A 17,130-nucleotide genomic window follows, 5' to 3' on the forward strand; every position below is an offset into this window, starting at 1 on the left:
TCTAGAGCCGGGGTCATGGGAGGCCTGAGGTAGGGGGGAGTCACAATGAACTCTGGAGCAGTTACTCCTAGTGACCGAGCTATGGCATTGGAAAAGCTGAGAGATCAATACCTGCTATCCTTTCCTCTGAAGCCATTTTGAAAGATGGCCCCCAATACACAGTCAGCACATCAGGTTAAAGGCAATGGGCTTATCCGAGTCCACTCAGGCGTCATCTGACCATCTGGGCGCGCTCGTATATTATATATTGATATTATATTATGTTCTAGTCCCTGCGGCTGCATCATTTAGGGCTGTTAGACAGACTGAGCGCGTGGAGGTTGTCTGTTAGTGAATCCCCGCATGTATTCAGTCATGCAGCGGCAGGGACTCGAACAGAATACACGAGCGCGCTGCCCAGATGGTCGGAGAACGCCCAGCATGCTTGGATAAGATGTCATCAGAGCACGCTTGCCCATCAATAATCTCTAGAACGCGGCCCACAGACATCTCTGCTGAAGGAAGGTTATGTCCGGAGGAACAAGTAGATCAGCAAAATAGTCACCTAGTAGAAGTAGGGGCAAGAACCGAAGCAAAAGTAATTCTGGGGGAAAGGGTCCATACAACATATTCAAAGAAACTGGATGAGATTAGATTAATGCTAGTGCGCCAATAAACAGCAAAAGTTATACATGATGTATTCTATACACAACACACCGATCTGTAAGCCAAAATCAGCAGAGAAACCATCAGAGAAAAAGAATCACCCGCTCCTGGTTTTGGCTTACAGATAGTGAGGTAAAGTACGGACCAAACACTGCCCGTGGCCTCCCACCGGAGAGCAGGTACGGTGCCCCCTATGTCAGGCTCTGTGCAGACAGACAGCAGGTACACGTGGGGATGAGGGGGTGTACTACCTGCTGGCGGGCTCTGGGCACCACTGAGGCGGGTACAAGCAGTGTCCTGCACCCACAGACAGGTAGATCTGTGCCCGCCCGGTGCGAGCAGTAGAGCACCCACCTGCGTGCTGCGCTCCGTGCTGGGCTCCCCACTGGTGCCATCCTCCATACCAGGGGGCAGGCGGCGCCCCTGTCGTCCACAGCCCATGATGCCCGCTGCTCGGCGGCGGGGGCCAGAGTCCCGTGTGCCCGGGATTGGCGATAGCGGAGAACGCCGGTGGCCGGAGCACCGGCGGAGGGTAAGCTGCATGCTGCTCCATAACGGCGTGCATGTGGCGCTCACTTCCGGGGGACATATAGGGTCAGCACACGGGAAAGAATTCGTCCGGACGTCAGCGGGTGAGGCCAATACAGGCCGCCGGCCTCCTCGCTCTGCACATGCGGCCGCTCATACACGAGATGTGGTGGAAACGTGAAGTACGGTTATACAGCGTGTAAGAAGAGAGAGATGGGAAGCCCGAATCAAATATGGCGGAGTACGCGCATAGCCTGTGTCACGTGATCGTCTTTGGAACGCAAACGTCATTTCGAAAGCGACCGACTCTCAGTTTTTGGCCTATATTTGCCTTTTGTCTGTCCCGAGAACACCGTGTAGTCTCCGTATGGAAAGATGAGACCGGTGAGCTGGCCAGGAACAATCCCTCATCATCATACGGGTCATAGTGCTGGCTGCGACCTACTATAGGGCGGAAGTGCTAGCGCAATGTAGTGACGTCACGCTAAGCTCTCCTCCGTTCAAGATGTCCCGGGATCTGATCGGTCCGGCTCTGCCTCCTGGATTCTGCGGCGGTAACGATGAAGATGATGACGGAGAAGGTATACAGAGAGCATTGCTGAGCACCCAGAGGTGTCGGCGCACTCTGCGGTCTCTCTCACCCAAGGGTCCCCGGCATGGGGGAGGGGGCTGGTGTGGGACTTCTCCGACCTGTGGTTCTCCAGCTGCTGAGCAGTTCCAATTCCCACCATACTCTGACAGTCACAGACCCATGGCACGATGGGAGTTGTAGTTTCACAGCTGCAGAGCCCTATTTTGGGGAGCACTGGTGATCATAGCTGTGCTCCTGTGTTAGTGTAGGGGAGCCTGCCAGTCTCATCTCCCAAAGCCTGGTAGCTTTTTTTTGCACTTCAGCACTTCTGATCACAATGTTTCGTAAACAATAATTATAAACAAAAAAAATATGGCCACACATGACATTCCATACTGTATAATGGCCACACATGACATTCCATACTGTATAATGGCCACACATGACGCTCCATACTGTATAATGGCCACACATGACGCTCCATACCGTATAATCGCCACATATGACGCTCCATACCGTATAATGGCCACACATGACGCTCCATACTGTATAATGGCCACACATGACGCTCCATGCTGTATAATGGCCACACATGACGCTCCATACTGTATAATGGCCACACATGACGCTCCATACTGTATAATGGCCACACATGACGCTCCATACTGTATAATGGCCACACATGACGCTCCATACTGTATAATGGCCCCAAATGATGCTGCGTACAGTGTACTGGCCCCACGTGATGCTGTGTACAGTGTACTGGCCCCACGTGATGCTCCGTACAGTATAATGGCCACATGATGCTCCATACTGTATATTGGCCACACAGTGCCCCATACTGTATAATGGCCACACATGATGCTCCATACTGTATAATGGCTCCACATGATGCTCCATACTGTATAATGGCCACAGAGTGCTCCATACTGTATAATGGCCACATTATGCTCCATACTGTATAATGGCCCCACATGATGCTGCGTACAGTATACTTGCCCCACGTGATGGTCCATACAGTATAATGGCCCCACATGATGCTTTGTACAGTATAATGGCCCCACACGGTGCTGGGTACAGTATAATGGCCACACATAATGCTGGGTACAGTATAATGGCCCCTCACGATGCTCCATACAGTATAATGGCCCTACACAATGCTGGGTGCAGTATAATGGCCACACATGGTTACCCCACCCCCATCATTGCCTTCTCCATCACTACACACACACACCTTTCACCGCGCTTCCTCGCAGCAGCCGGCAGCTTCCACTCCCACGGCGCTGAATGGTGTCATCCAGCTGCACCGCTGACTGCTCACGTCGCTGCAGCTGTGATACGCCACTGATAAAGACCTCCGTGTCTCCTGTGCCAGTCAGTGTCAGAGCGAGGAGCAATATCTGCTCCGATCCGACACAGCCAGCGTCCGCTCCGTACACCTCGTACACATGCGACTCTGCTCCATACACCTCTTACACACACGACTCCGCTCCATACACCTTGCACATGCGGCTCCGCTCCTTACACCTCGTACACACACGGCTCCGCTCCGTACACCTCGTACACACACGGCTCCACTCCATACACACACGGCTCCGCTCCATACACGTTATACACACACGGCTCTGCTCCGTACACCTCATACACACACGGCGCCTCTCCATACATCTTGTACACACATGGCTCTACTCCATACACCTCGTACACACATGGCTCCGCTCCATACACCTCGTACACACACGACTGTGCTCCATACACCTTGCACATGCGGCTCCGCTCCGTACACCTCGTACACACACAGCTCCGCTCCGTACACCTCATACACACACGGCTCCTCTCCATACATCTCGTACACACACGGCTCCGCTCCATACACATTGCACACACTGCTCCACTCCGTATACCTCGTACACACATGGCTCTGCTCCGCACACCTCGTACACACGTGGCTCTGCTCTGTACATCTCGTACACACGTGGCTCCGCTCCGTACACATCTTACACACACAACTCTGCTCCATACACCTTTGACACGCTGCTCCGATCCATACACCAGGTACACACACGGCTATGCTACATCCACACTGTAAACACCTCCTGACCTCACACATACGCTTACCTTCCTCCAGCGCCATGACAACCAGCAGAGTCCTGTACACGGAGGTCCTCCCGATCATGTGACCCCCTGACTCCTCCCATCCTGTGACTTCATCACAGGTCCTGTGCGCACAGAGCAGCCAATATGTTGCTCTGCGGATGCAGGGGCTCAGGGAGCTGACCGGGTGATATACACACCTCCCAACCAGTGCGGGACAACTAATGTCCCGCCTGGGATCGCGGAGCTGACTGTCAAAATTGGGACAGTCCCGCTGAATCCGGGATGGTTGGGAGGTATGGCCAACATTGTTGTGTGAGGAATAACACTGTTTCTGGCCACTATTTGCCCTGGATCTTGCAGGGACTTCTCCATAGACTTTTAGAGGCAGAAAGTGTAATTTGAAGGCAGATCTATAGACAGATTTGAGCAGCTTCCGAGAGTTAATGATGCGTGCAGATAGATATATGATTGATATATAGGGGATGATTCATTTTTCATTGTGGACTATAAGCGGGATGCCAGGCTGACATTCCTGTACATTAAAGATCAGCCTTTTATTATTGTGTATTTTTGGAGCATAATTGATTCCATGATGCTGTACATGAGAAGGGGTTACATACAAAATACAGGTGTAAATTACAATGACAGACTGGTACAGAAGGGAGAGGACCCTGCCCTGGTGGGCTTACAGGATATTGGGGAAATGAGACAATAGGTTGGGGGGTTGTGTCGGCTCCGGTAGTGGTGAGGAGGCAGCGGGGTCCTTGCAGGCTGTAGGCTTTCCTGAAGAGATGGGTTTTCAGGTTCTGTTTGAAGGATCTGAATGTGGTGGATAATCGGACGTGTTGGGGCACAGAATTCCAGAGGATGGGAGATATTCAGGAGGAGTCTTGGAGACGATTGGGTGAGGAGGTCTAGGGAGGACCCGAGATTACATGTGGGTAGATATTTGAATATTAGTTTGGAGATATATGGAGGGGACAGATTAAGGACGGCTTTGTAGGTCGGTGTTTGTGATTTGAACTGGGTACATTGGGGAGTTGGAAGGCAATGAAGGGATTTGTAGAGCAGAGAAGCAGAGGAGAGCGGTGGATTAGTTGGGCCTTTAAAGGGAACTTGGCTATAGATAAGTGCTGTACAAAACTACAGGCAGCATGAGTCAGAGCCTGGATGTACGATCTCAGCCAGGTACGTTTTACCCTGAAACACTAAAGCATTTTAGAGAAAACGGAGCTTGAAGAGCCATTGGTGACTATAGTGTGGTCCCTGACTGGCTTCTCCCTGGTCATATTGTTCTGTCTCCACATAAGGAGATTTGATGTGTAGCTGATTGATAAGATTCTGTGAGATTTTTTATCCCTACCTCCGTATCCAAGATGATGATCATGACCAGCGCAGATTTTGCGGCCGTAGATTTGAATTTAGAATTACAGCGTGGGTACCAGTGATGAGCGAACAAGCTTGGATACCCTATCAGAGGATACTCGGGTGTTATCCCAGTGTCTCGGGAGTGCTCATGTATTATGTTCGAGTCCATAGACAGTCACAACACATACGGGGATTGCCAAACAATTTTTTGGGGAAAATCTTCTCAACACTGTTAACAGGTGATCGCTGAGGCATCAGGCAGTTGGACTTCCAGCAATCTCGTCCCAAGTGGATGTATCCGCTTGTCATTGACCTGATTTGTAGTCGAATCGTTTGTAGCATCTGGCAGCCTCTCCATTTTTAGTCCCCTTCATCCTGTACTAACTATCCCAAACATTGTATGCTGTACCACAGTCATCAACAGTACGTTCACCTGTTCACCTATAGGCTGACTTGTATTTCTAGAGTATGAAAACTGGTCCCTTTTTCTGTCGAAAAAAAAGGCTGATTTATAATTTTTATGCTATTTCATGTCAGATATGTTCCCATAGAATTCAGTGAACAGTCCAGACTGTTGCTTTCTTTGGTCGACAACACTTATCTCTGAAAGGGTTAACACAATCGGGCAAGACGACTGTCCCCATCAGCTTGGGCAAAAAAAAAAAAAAAATAGAATAAAAAAATCTACAGTAAAAAAAAATATTCTGTATCAGTACCAGACTCTAAATCTGCTATATTATGTAGGTAATACATTCTCTTCATTCATAAGTTTTCTATATGCTGCTATCTGGAAATGTTTTTTTATACTCTGTCTATAGCGTTATATAATTATCTCGTTTATGGAAGCTGGCGCTAGGTATCCACTGACAATTACAGCAGATGTTCTTGGGCAATGTTCCAGACACATCACATATTATTAAGAGAAAAAGCTGCATTAGCTGTGCCAGAATGTGAAGTGTCCCTGCGGTATTCACAAGCTGCTGGAGGCATATCACAGAGTGGAGTCTAACCAGAGGCTACCTCCTGTAATTGGGCACTCATCCTTGGGCATCTTATAAGGATGCATGGCCGGCCAGCTGCTGGACCTATGTAGGTATGGTAGAAAGGCCGCAAGCATCTGTGCTTACATACTGAATATTCCTATTTATGTAGGATTAATAATTATTCATCACTTTACATATGTTATATTAACAGCAGAATACTCTGCATATTCATCTGACACGAGATAGGGGCAGTACAGAACTTAAGGCCACACAAGCGTATGTCACAGTCCGTATATGGACCATAATAGTGTATATAAAGAACATAGGGTACTTGTTAAACACCGTTTTTGATTAATAAGAAAAAAAGCATAAAAGCCATCCCACCGCAACATCCCGATTTGGGTACACCTTGAGGCTGGCGGGAAGGTTGCTACACTCTTTTTCCTTTTTTTTTTTTAATCAAAAATGGTGTCAACTAAGTATCCTATGTTCTTTATATGCATTGTTACTTTTACTTAAAGGTAACCTGTCACCAGAAAAAAACGCTATTAACCACTATTAACCTGCAGATGTGGGGTTAATCTACAGGTTTACCCATTTACGACCTATGACGTATAGGTACGTCATAGGTAGCCTCCCTCTCTTTGATGCCGGTTCCGGCGTTGAGCCCACATCTTTTCCGGCACATGACAGCTGATCAGAATCTCCCGATTTATCAAAATATAAAAAGAATTAACCCAATCTGTAAACGTCGTAACGAGAAAAGAAAAATCAAAACACCAGAATTACGGGTTTTTTTGGTCGCCGCCAGGGGCTGACTGGCCCAGGTGGCAAAGAGGCAAATGCCCCCCGGGCCGCTCCCCCAGCAGTTGTTCAGAGCCGGCTGCCTGGTGGTGGCTACAGCCACACAGCAAATTGTGCGCAGCCATGTCTGCTGTACTGTGACGCGGCTGGCAGCAGACACAGCCGCATCACAGTTAGCGCACACGTCTGCGCTGGGGCCAGGAGCTTTGCTTGGCTGTCACCTTGACGGCTGCGCAGCTACTGCTCCCTTCATGTTCTCTATACTTCCAGGTTAGGTGTTGGGCATGCGCGATGGCGTCCTCACGCACACGCCGACATGACCCGGATGCTAGAAGCAGAGAGGCACTGCAGGGGAGCGACTGGTGAGGTAAGTATGAAGAACTTTTTTGTTTTCTTTATAAAATAAATTTAATGGTGTGTAACTGCAAGTTATGAAGTGGGGGGTGTAAGGAGGCTGCACATGATGGAATTTGGGGGTTAAAGGAGACTGCACATGATGGAGTGAGGAGGTAAGTGGGGCTGCACATGATGAAGGTTGAGTGGGGCTGTACATGATGGAGTGGGACTGCACATGATGAAGGGGGAGTGGGGCTGCACATGATAGTTTAGTGGATAAAGGAGACTGCACATAATGAAGTGGGGAGAGTGGGGCTGTACATGATGGAATGGGGCAGCACATGATGATGTGGGGGTAAGGGGGATTGCGCATGATGAAGGGGGAGTGGGGCTGCACATGAAGTGGGGGTAAGGGGGACTGCACATGATGAAGTGGGGGTAAGGGGGACTGCACCTGATGAATTGGGGGTTAAAGGGGACTGCACATGATGAAGTGGGGGTAAGGTGATCTGCACATGAAGTGGGGAGTAATGGGGACTGCATATGATAAAGTGGAGTGTAAGATGGACTGCACATGAAGTGGGGGGTAAGGGTGACTGAACATGATGAAGTGGGGGGTAAGGGGACAGCACATGATGAAGTGGGGGGTAAGGGGACTGCACATGATGAAGTGGGAGAAGGGGACTGCGGGACTGCACATGATGAAGTGTGTCTGATGGGGGACTGCTCATGATGAAATGGAAGGGGGATAGGGGGCTGCAAATGATGAAGGGGCACTGCAGATGAAGTGAGGGGGTGATAGGGGACTGCAATGAATGAAGTAAGGGGACTTCAAATTTAAGTGGGGGAACTGCAAAATGATAAATTCAGTGTGAGGGACAGGGGACAGCAATTTAATTGAAGGTGGGGGTGGGGAGAGCAAATGATCAATTGAAGAGGGGGTGGGGAGAGCAAATGATGATCTAGGGGAAGAACAAATAATGAATTTTAAGGGTGGGGGAGTAAATGATGTATTGAATGTGGGGTAGAGCAGTTGATAATGAATAGAGGGTGAGAGAGAAAGACATGACAATGAATTTGGGCGGGAGGGGCATGTAACTATAATGAATCGGGGTTAGGGTTAAAGTGGTAGGTACATAGTGGGGGGCACTGAGGATGAAGTGACTGGTAATGAATTGGGGGAAAGAGTACAGGTGCTAATTAATTTATATATTAAATGGGGAAAGTGGCTATTTATAGTTAGTGGGTGCACAGTGGTGGATTATAATGTATATTTGGAATGGTCGGTTAATAATAATAATAATAATTATGATAATTTTATTTCTATAGTGCCAACACTTTAGAGGGGACTTGTACAGACAATGGACATTAAGCATAACAATAAACACATAGATAAACAGATACCAAAAGGAATGAGGGCCCTGCTCGCAAGCTTACAATCTATGAGGTTGCATAATAACCAATTATATATTGTTTGTGGGTGCACCTCTGTATTCAGATGTCTAGTGTACACCATGTTCCAAATTATTATGCAAATTGAATTTAAGTGTCATAAAGATTTAATTGTTTTGTTTTTCAAATAAACTTGTGGATGGTATTGTGTCTCAGAGCTCAATGGATCACTGAAATCAATCTTAAACACATGTGATCGTTAGTTTTCCAGGTGATTCTAATTAAAGAAAAACTACTTAAAAATGATGTTCCACATTATAAAGCAGACCACAGGTTTCAAGCAATATGGGAAATAAAAAGGATCTCTCTGCTGCTGAAAAGCATTAAATAGTGCAATGCTTTGGTCAAAAGCATGAAAACATTAGATATTTCACGAAAACTTAAGAGTGATCATCATACTGTGAAGAGATTTGCGACTGAAACAGAGCACAGACAGAGTTCATGCAGATAAAAACATAATGAGGAAGGTTTCTGCCAGACAAATTCATTGGATAAAGAGAGCAGCTGCCAAAATACCATTACAAAGCAGCAAACAGTTATTTGAAGCTGCTGGTGCCTCTGGAGTCCCTCGAACCTCAAGGTGTACGATCCTTCAAAGGCTTGCTGTGGTGCATAAACCTACTATTCGGCCACCCCTAAAGAGTGTTCACAAGCAGAAACGGTTGCAGTGGGCCCAGACATGCATGAAGACTGATTTCCAAACAGTCTTGTTTACTGATGAGTGTCGAGCAACCCTGGGTGGTCCAGATGGATGGAGTAGTGGATTGTTGGTGGATGGCCACCATGTTCCAACAAGGCTGCAACGTCAGCAAGGAGATGGAGGAGTAATGTTTTGGACTGGAATCATGGGGAAACAGCTGGAAGGGCCCTTTAAGGTACCTGAAGGTGTGAAAATGACCTCGGCAAAGTATATAGAGTTTCTGACTGACAACTTTCTTCCATGGTATAAAAATCAGAATTGTACCTTCAGGAGCAAAATCATCTTCAAGCATGTCAATGCACCATCTCTTGCTGCAAAGAATATCTCTGAGTCATTGGCTGCTATGGGCATAAAAGGAGATAAACTCATGGTATTGCCACCATCTTCCCCTGACCTCAACCCTATAGAGAACCTTTGGAGTATCATCAAGCAAAAGATCTATGAGGGTGGGAGGCAGTTCACATCAAAACAGCAGCTCTGGGAGGCTATTCTGACTTCATGCAAAGAAATACATGCAGAAACTCTCCAAAAACTCACAAGTTCAATGGAGGCGAGAATTGTGAAGGTGATAACAAAGAAGGGTTCCTATGGTAACATGTGACTTGGCCTGTTAGGATGTTTTGGAGTTAAATAGCTTTTTTGTTCAGTGAATGTGACCTCCTAATGCTGCAAATTCCACAAATGAGCATTTTCAGTTCTTTAAAACAGATCAAATGTTTAGAAATTCTACTGTGCCTAATAATTTGGAACAGTGCATTTTGAGTTTTTCTTCATTTTGTAGATTATACTGTTATCATTGGGAGGTTTCTCCAATAAAATTCGATATATACTCCAACGGGTGATGATTTTTATTAGACTGACTGTCATTTGCACCGACCTTTTAGGAAAATCCGAGAAAAATATAATTTGCATAATAATTTGGAACATGGTGTAGAAGAAAGGGAAAAAGTGGGGAATGTGGTCTGGAAGCCGTGCTCTAGGCAACTGTGTTATTTTATGCAGAGACGAGTGCTAACTGGAAGAAGTGATGGCAGTCTGTGCTGGATGAAAATGAAAAGCAAATATGAAGGACTTCAGCTAGAGACATCACTAGTGAGTCAGTGTATTACCTGTACACTGACACTATACTCTGTATACTATATACAAAGCTCCTGTGTATGTCACTGGCAGTGGTGATCACTGTATTACCTGTACACTGACACCTTATACAGATCTCCTGTGTATAATGTCACCAGTGATCACTGTAGTATCTTTACACTGACCGTAAATACAGAGTTCCTGTATACAATGGCACTTAGTGTTGTGCTTTTTTTAAAATTAATGATCAGTATTGTAGTATACTAGTAGTAAAAGTTGTACACTCCCTGACAGAAGTAATGTCGCTTATCCATGTTATGTAAATAAAAGCTTATAACCTGATGTTAAATTCATCCATTGGTTGTATAAATTAATATTTTGAAAGCTGAAACCTTCCAAAATGTGGTTTACGTTAAGAAAATAAATTGACATCAATGCAGAAATATTGATCAGTTAATGGACACAGAATGGTCAGATTTTAGCAAGACAAAAGTTTTGTCGCCTGATCATATAATGCACCCAATCCTAGTTTACATCCTTACCTGTGCTCAGTAAATGATCGGTTATTTAGTGTGTGTGTATAAAAAGAAACCTAGCACCCCAGACCTTCACTTGAACTGCAACTTGAGCTCTTGACAACATGCCAAAAATCCACCCTGCGACCAAAGCCTGGATTGTCAAGAGGCTGAAGACCAGATCCACTGCAGAGGTGGCGGGCACCTTTAATGTGTCTCAGCGTCAAGTACAAAGAATTAAAAAAAAGATTTTAAGAGACTGGAGATGTGTTTGACAAGCCCAGGTCCGGCAGACCCCGCAACACAACTGCTCAGGAGGAATGTTTGTTGGTTAGAAAATCCAAAGCAAGCCCCTCTTCCACAGCAGCAGGGCTCCAACAGGTCTGGTCACCTCAAGTCCCTGTGTCAACTAGTAAAAGTTAAATTCACCGCACGTGACACGCCGATAGTTAGCAAGGCGCGGGAGCGCCGCTTGTCATAACAGACACTGCAGTTACACACTACTGGACAGGATCTTCCATAGGCGGACATTTAGATTACAATAGAGCTTATATTGCACCGCTGGGACTTTCCACCTTCTCTGTATATCACTATCTTAGCTGGAACAAGCGATTACGTGACAAAGGCTCTGGTTGAGCCGAAACGTTGTATATAAAAAATCACAGATGCTGTAATATTCTGTTACGCTCCCAGTTTATGTATAATAAATTTATACCAGACTTTGCATAAGAAACCTAGAGAGAGTGCAGTGAATTTAACTTTTACTGTTATTCTGGGCCATTGGTCCGTTACACAAGCACCTCACCATATTAAGGCTGAGTGCACACCTAAACCTTTACCTGTGTCAACTAGAACAGTTTGTAGGATTCTGTCTCAAAATGGCCTCCATGGTCGAATCAGTGCCCAGAAGCCAGCACTAAACAAAAGGCAAATAAAAAACCGTGTGGCATTTGCAAACTCCCACAGCCTGCTAAATAGATGGACGCTGGAAAAGTGGCAGAAGATGGATTTCTCTTCAGTAGAATTACACCACAGCTGCCACAAACACTGCAGGAGACCTACTGGAGCCCGTATGGATCCAAAATACACCCAGAAGACAGTTAAATTTGGTGGTTGAAAGATCATGGTCTGGGGTTACATTCAGTATGGGGGTGTGCGAAACATTTGCAAGGTGGAAGGCAATATCAATAGCCTAAAATATCAAGAAGTATTAGCTACCGCTTATATTCCAAATCATAAAAGAGGTCAAATTCTGCAGCAGGATGGTGCTCCATCTCATACATCCATCTCTACAACAAAGTTCCTCCAGGCAAAAAAGATCAAGGTGCTCAAGGACTGGCCAGTCCAGTCACCAGACAGGCTGCTCTCTGCCTGACCTTACCTTCCCCCGGCTGCAGCACCTCTATTTCAGCTGTGTTATATGTTTATTCCGCTGATTCTTACCTTCTCGAGGATGCGGTAGTGGATTTAGGCACAAATTTTCATCCAGCACTCCCTGTTTCATGTGCCTTGTGGCCTCTGTTGCAATACTTACCTCTCTTTGTGGTCCTCTATGCTGCTGTCTTGTGACCACTGACAGTGTAATCTTGCATCTGCATACAGGTATTTCTGGTATATTTGCCTTAGGGAGTGTTGCTTCATGGTTGGTCTTATCGGTGGTTATTGCCCATCGGTTCTATACCTTCCCGGGGTGTGTGTTTATGGTATTTTCTATATTCTAGGTCGTTTTTTCATTATGACTATGCATATTATCTTTGTATCTTTACTATATATATCATGACCTTTTGTATTTTGGCAGCAGCACTGGGGATGTTGTTGTATACATGTATTTTTTAAGTGTTTTTATATTTTTGTATCAATAAAAGTTTTGCCTCTTTATATATAATTATATAGCGGTGTGCTCTCTTTTGGAGTGGTCCTCTCTATCCATTTTTGTGCTATCTACGCTACCACTCTTGTTGCACCCCTCCAACCGACAGTATACTATTAGTAGTGCGCCAGTGTTTCTTTTCTTATATCAGTCACCAGACATGAACATCATTGAGCATGTTTGGGGAAGGATGAAAGAGGAAGCTTGGAAGACAAAACCAGAGAATCTAGATGAGCACCACAACTTCATTCACCAATGTTATGCAACATATATTTGTTATGTGCAAAAAGAAAAAAAAAAGAGCATGAACCGCACATCCCAAAATCATACGTTGATCTAAAGCCGCTAGGCAAAAATTTAAATACTGAACATGAGGTTTTCAGTTTAACATTCTGATCAGACTGTATGAAGCCCACTGCCCCTTCACGGCAAACCTCGTAGTGGGTCCTAACGCCCTAACGGAGCGGAGCCGTGCGGCGACCACCGCCGCAGCGGCCAAGCACCAGCAGGGCGGACGGCCTGTTGCCCCACAGCACCCATGCTGCGAGACTGAGTCCCCAAGACTCCAGACCGCGCCGCCCCACCAGCACAAAGCCACAGCAACAATGGCCGCCACACAGCACCAGTACCAAAATGAAGGGAGCATTTCAACTCACCTTCCTCCAGTACCATATATACATATATTTGTATTTTAAGTTAATTATTTGTCTGTGGGCAACACAAATTTTGTCTTGCCAAAATCTGACCATTCTGTGTCCATTAACTGATCAATATTTCTGCTTTGATCATTTATTTTCTTAACCTAAATCACATTTTGGAGGGTTCCAGCTTTCAAAAGAATAACTTATACAACCAATGGATGAATTTAACATCAGGTTATAAGCTTTTATTTACATAACATGGATAAGCGACATAACTTCTGTCAGGGAGTGTATGGTGGCATCATTGGTCTTTGTATAGAATGTAGTTTCATGTAGAGGTAATGGTGATATTACAATATTATGTATTCTCTGTGTAGTGGAGATAGTACTAGGCACTGTATAGCTGTATTGTTGCGTGTATGTTTGTAAGTAAGCTCCGTTATGGCACCATATCTAAGCAGTAAGCTTGGTTCTGGTACTCTATCAATGTAGTAATCTAGATTATGGTACTGTATGTATGTCGTAATCTCAGTTCTGCTCCAGTTTCTATGTAGCAGACTTGGTTCCATGTAGTAGACTTATTAAGCTCGGTTCTGCTCCCTTATCTCTGTAGTAAGCTCGGTTCTGCTCCCTTATCTCTGTAGTAAGCTCGGTTCTGCTCCCATATCTCTGCAGTAAGCTCGGTTCTGCTCCCATATCTCTGTAGTAAGCTTGGTTCTGCTCCCTTATCTCTGTAGTAAGCTCGGTTCTGCTCCCTTATCTCTGTAGTAAGCTCGGTTCTGCTCCCTTATCTCTGTAGTAAGCTCGGTTCTGCTCCCATATCTCTGCATTAAGCTCGGTTCTGCTCCCATATCTCTGTAGTAAGCTCGGTTCTGCTCCCTTATCTCTGTAGTAAGCTCGGTTCTGCTCCCTTATCTCTGTAGTAAGCTCGGTTCTGCTCCCTTATCTCTGTAGTAAGCTCGGTTCTGCTCCCATATCTCTGCAGTAAGCTCGGTTCTGCTCCCATATCTCTGTAGTAAGCTCGGTTCTGCTCCCTTATCTCTCTAGTAAGCTCAGTTCTGCTCCCTTATCTCTGTAGTATGCTAGGTTCTGCTCCCATATCTCTGTAGTAAGTTTGGTTCTGCTCCCATATCTCTGTAGTAAGGTCGATTATGTTCCCACATCTCTGCAGTAAGCTCGGTTCTGCTCCCATTTCTCAGCACTAAGCTTGGTTCTGCTCCCATATCTCTGTAGTAAGCTTGGTTCTGTTCCCATATCTCTGTAGTAAGATCGTTTCTGCTTCCTTATCTCTGTAGTAAGCTCGTTTCTGCTCCCATATCTCTGTAGTAAGCTCAGTTCTGTTCCCCTATCTCTGTAGTATGCTTGGTTCTGCTCCCTTATCTCTGTAGTAAGCTCTTTTCTGCTGACATATCTCATCTCTGTAGTAAGCCCCGTTCTGCTCCCATATCTCTGCAGTAAGCTTGGTTCTGCTCCCATATTCTTGTTGTTAGCTCGGTTCTGCTCCCATATCTCTGTAGTAAGCTTGGTTCTGCTCCCATATCTTTGCAGTAAGCTCGGTTCGGCTCCCATATCTCTGAATCTAGTAAGTTCGGTTCTGCTCCCATATCCCTATAATAAGCTCTTTTCTGCTTCCATATTTCTGTAGTAAGCTCTGTTCTGCTCACATATCTCTGTAGTAAGCTCCGTTCTGTTCCCATATCTCTGGAGTAAGGCTACTTTCACACTTGGGTTTGGAGCCGCTGCGGAGGGCTGTGGACTTCCTCCATGAAGCCCCGCCCCCCGCCGCTAGCTCCACCTATTTCTGCATGCGGCCGGCATGCGGCCTGTGTACCTATATTTAACATTAGGTACACAGGTCGTGCAGCTGTATGCAGATGCTGCTGCATGCGTCGTTTTGACGATGCGGAAAAAAAAAAATTGCTACGAGCTGCGTCCTACGCTGGTCTCCGCATCGTCAAAACGACGCATGCGGCAGCATCTGCATACAGCCGCACGACCTGCGTACCTAATGTTAAATATAAGTACACAGGCCGCATGCCAGCTGCATGCAGAAATAGGCGGAGCTAGCGGCGGGGGGCGGGGCTTCACGGAGGAAGTCCACAGCCCTCCGCAGCGACTGCAAACGCAAGTGTGAAAGTAGCCTAAGCTCGATTCTGCTCCCATATCTATGCAGCAAGCTCCGTTCAGTTCCCATATCTGTGTACCAGCCTGTTTTTAAAGCCTGTTATCTCTGCTACTTTAATGCAGTGGCCAGATATAAGCAGGGAAAAGGAGGGCCACCGCAACTCGAGGGCCACTGCCTTGTGATTGCCCCCCAGGCTGAAAATTGCCAACCAGCCCCTGGTCGCCGCATCACTGCAATCACAGACTAGCAAAACATCTTCTCTACACCAAAATGGCATCAATAAACACATCAGCTCGGCACACAAAAAGTAAGCCCTCACCCTGCCCTAGACCCCGAAAAGTGGAGATGCTACGGGTCTCGGAAAAGGGCGCCTTCTTTTTTTTTTTTTTCTTTCTTTCTTTTTTTCGTACAAATTTTCATTTTTTTTTACCAGTTAAATAAAAAAAAAACTATACATGTTTGGTGTCTCTGAACTCGTAATGACCTGGAGAATCATAATGGCAGGTCAGGTTTAGAATTTGATGAACATTGTAAAAACAAAAAAACGATTGTGGAATTGTACTTTTTTTTTTAAATTTCACCACACTTGAATTATTTTTCCCTTTTTCCAGCACACTCTATGGTAAAACCAATTCTCATTCAAAAGTACAACTTGTCCTGCAAAAAACAAGCCCTCACATGGCCATATTGACAGAAAAATAAAAAAGCTATGGCTCTGGGAAGAAGGGGAGGGAAAAAGGAAAATCCTAAGGCGGTGAAGAGAGTAATACCGTTACTAACCTGCCTGGCGCTGGCACTTAGCCACACGCTGCTGGTAGAATATGACCTTTATTCCCCATGCAGCGTTCCAGGTTCAGTCATTGCTTTGAGTATACAGAGCGGCCGCTGTAACCGCTCCCCCGGCCCTGACTGACAGCTGGCTAGAATGCAGAGCTAATATCGTTCAGGGCCTAAACCGGCGCCGCCCTCGTGACTGAAACCAGAATGCTGCGGTGGAATAAAGTTAATTTTCCCTGTTATGGACCTGGTGGTTAGGTGCACCTGGAATGACCTGATGGTTAAACTAGAAGACAGGACGAGCTCTGGGAAGTGGGAACTCTGCTGACCGCAAATCCTAATCCTATAACACACACACTAGAAATAGCTGTGGAGCGTACCTAACTCTCCCTAGACGCCTCCTCACAGCCTAAGAGCTAACTACCCCTAAAGATAGGAAAATAAGCCTTACCTTGCCTCAGAGAAAATTCCCCAAAGGTAAAGGCAGCCCCCCACATATATTAACTGTGAGTTAAGAGGAGAGTCACAAACACAGGGATGAAACAGGTTTCAGCAAAGGAGGCCAGACTTACTAGATAGACTGAGGATAGGAAAGGGATCTATGCGGTCAGCACAAAAAACTACAAAAAGCCACGCAGAGT

General features: G+C 46.1%; 2 protein-coding genes across 3 annotated transcripts in view; one reads left to right on the plus strand and one right to left on the minus strand.

Moving 5' to 3' along the window:
• The window catches only part of NUFIP1 (nuclear FMR1 interacting protein 1), a 72,081-nt gene extending 70,721 nt beyond the window's left edge, over positions 1-1,360 (minus strand). For both annotated transcript variants that reach the window (XM_077297358.1, XM_077297357.1), the window contains exon 1: positions 1,000-1,360. In XM_077297358.1, the coding sequence (XP_077153473.1) occupies positions 1,000-1,234 (235 nt within the window). In that variant the 5' untranslated portion in view covers positions 1,235-1,360. The remainder of the gene's footprint in view (positions 1-999) is intronic.
• Positions 1,361-1,621: 261 nt separating this feature from the next.
• Positions 1,622-17,130, plus strand: part of GPALPP1 (GPALPP motifs containing 1) — a 71,384-nt gene continuing 55,875 nt past the window's right edge. Inside the window, exon 1 of the mRNA XM_077297359.1 lies at positions 1,622-1,754. Coding sequence (XP_077153474.1) covers positions 1,679-1,754 — 76 coding nt within the window. The 5' untranslated portion in view covers positions 1,622-1,678. The remainder of the gene's footprint in view (positions 1,755-17,130) is intronic.

This window comes from Ranitomeya variabilis, chromosome 3 (genome assembly GCF_051348905.1).
Source record: "Ranitomeya variabilis isolate aRanVar5 chromosome 3, aRanVar5.hap1, whole genome shotgun sequence".
NCBI lineage: Eukaryota > Metazoa > Chordata > Amphibia > Anura > Dendrobatidae > Ranitomeya > Ranitomeya variabilis.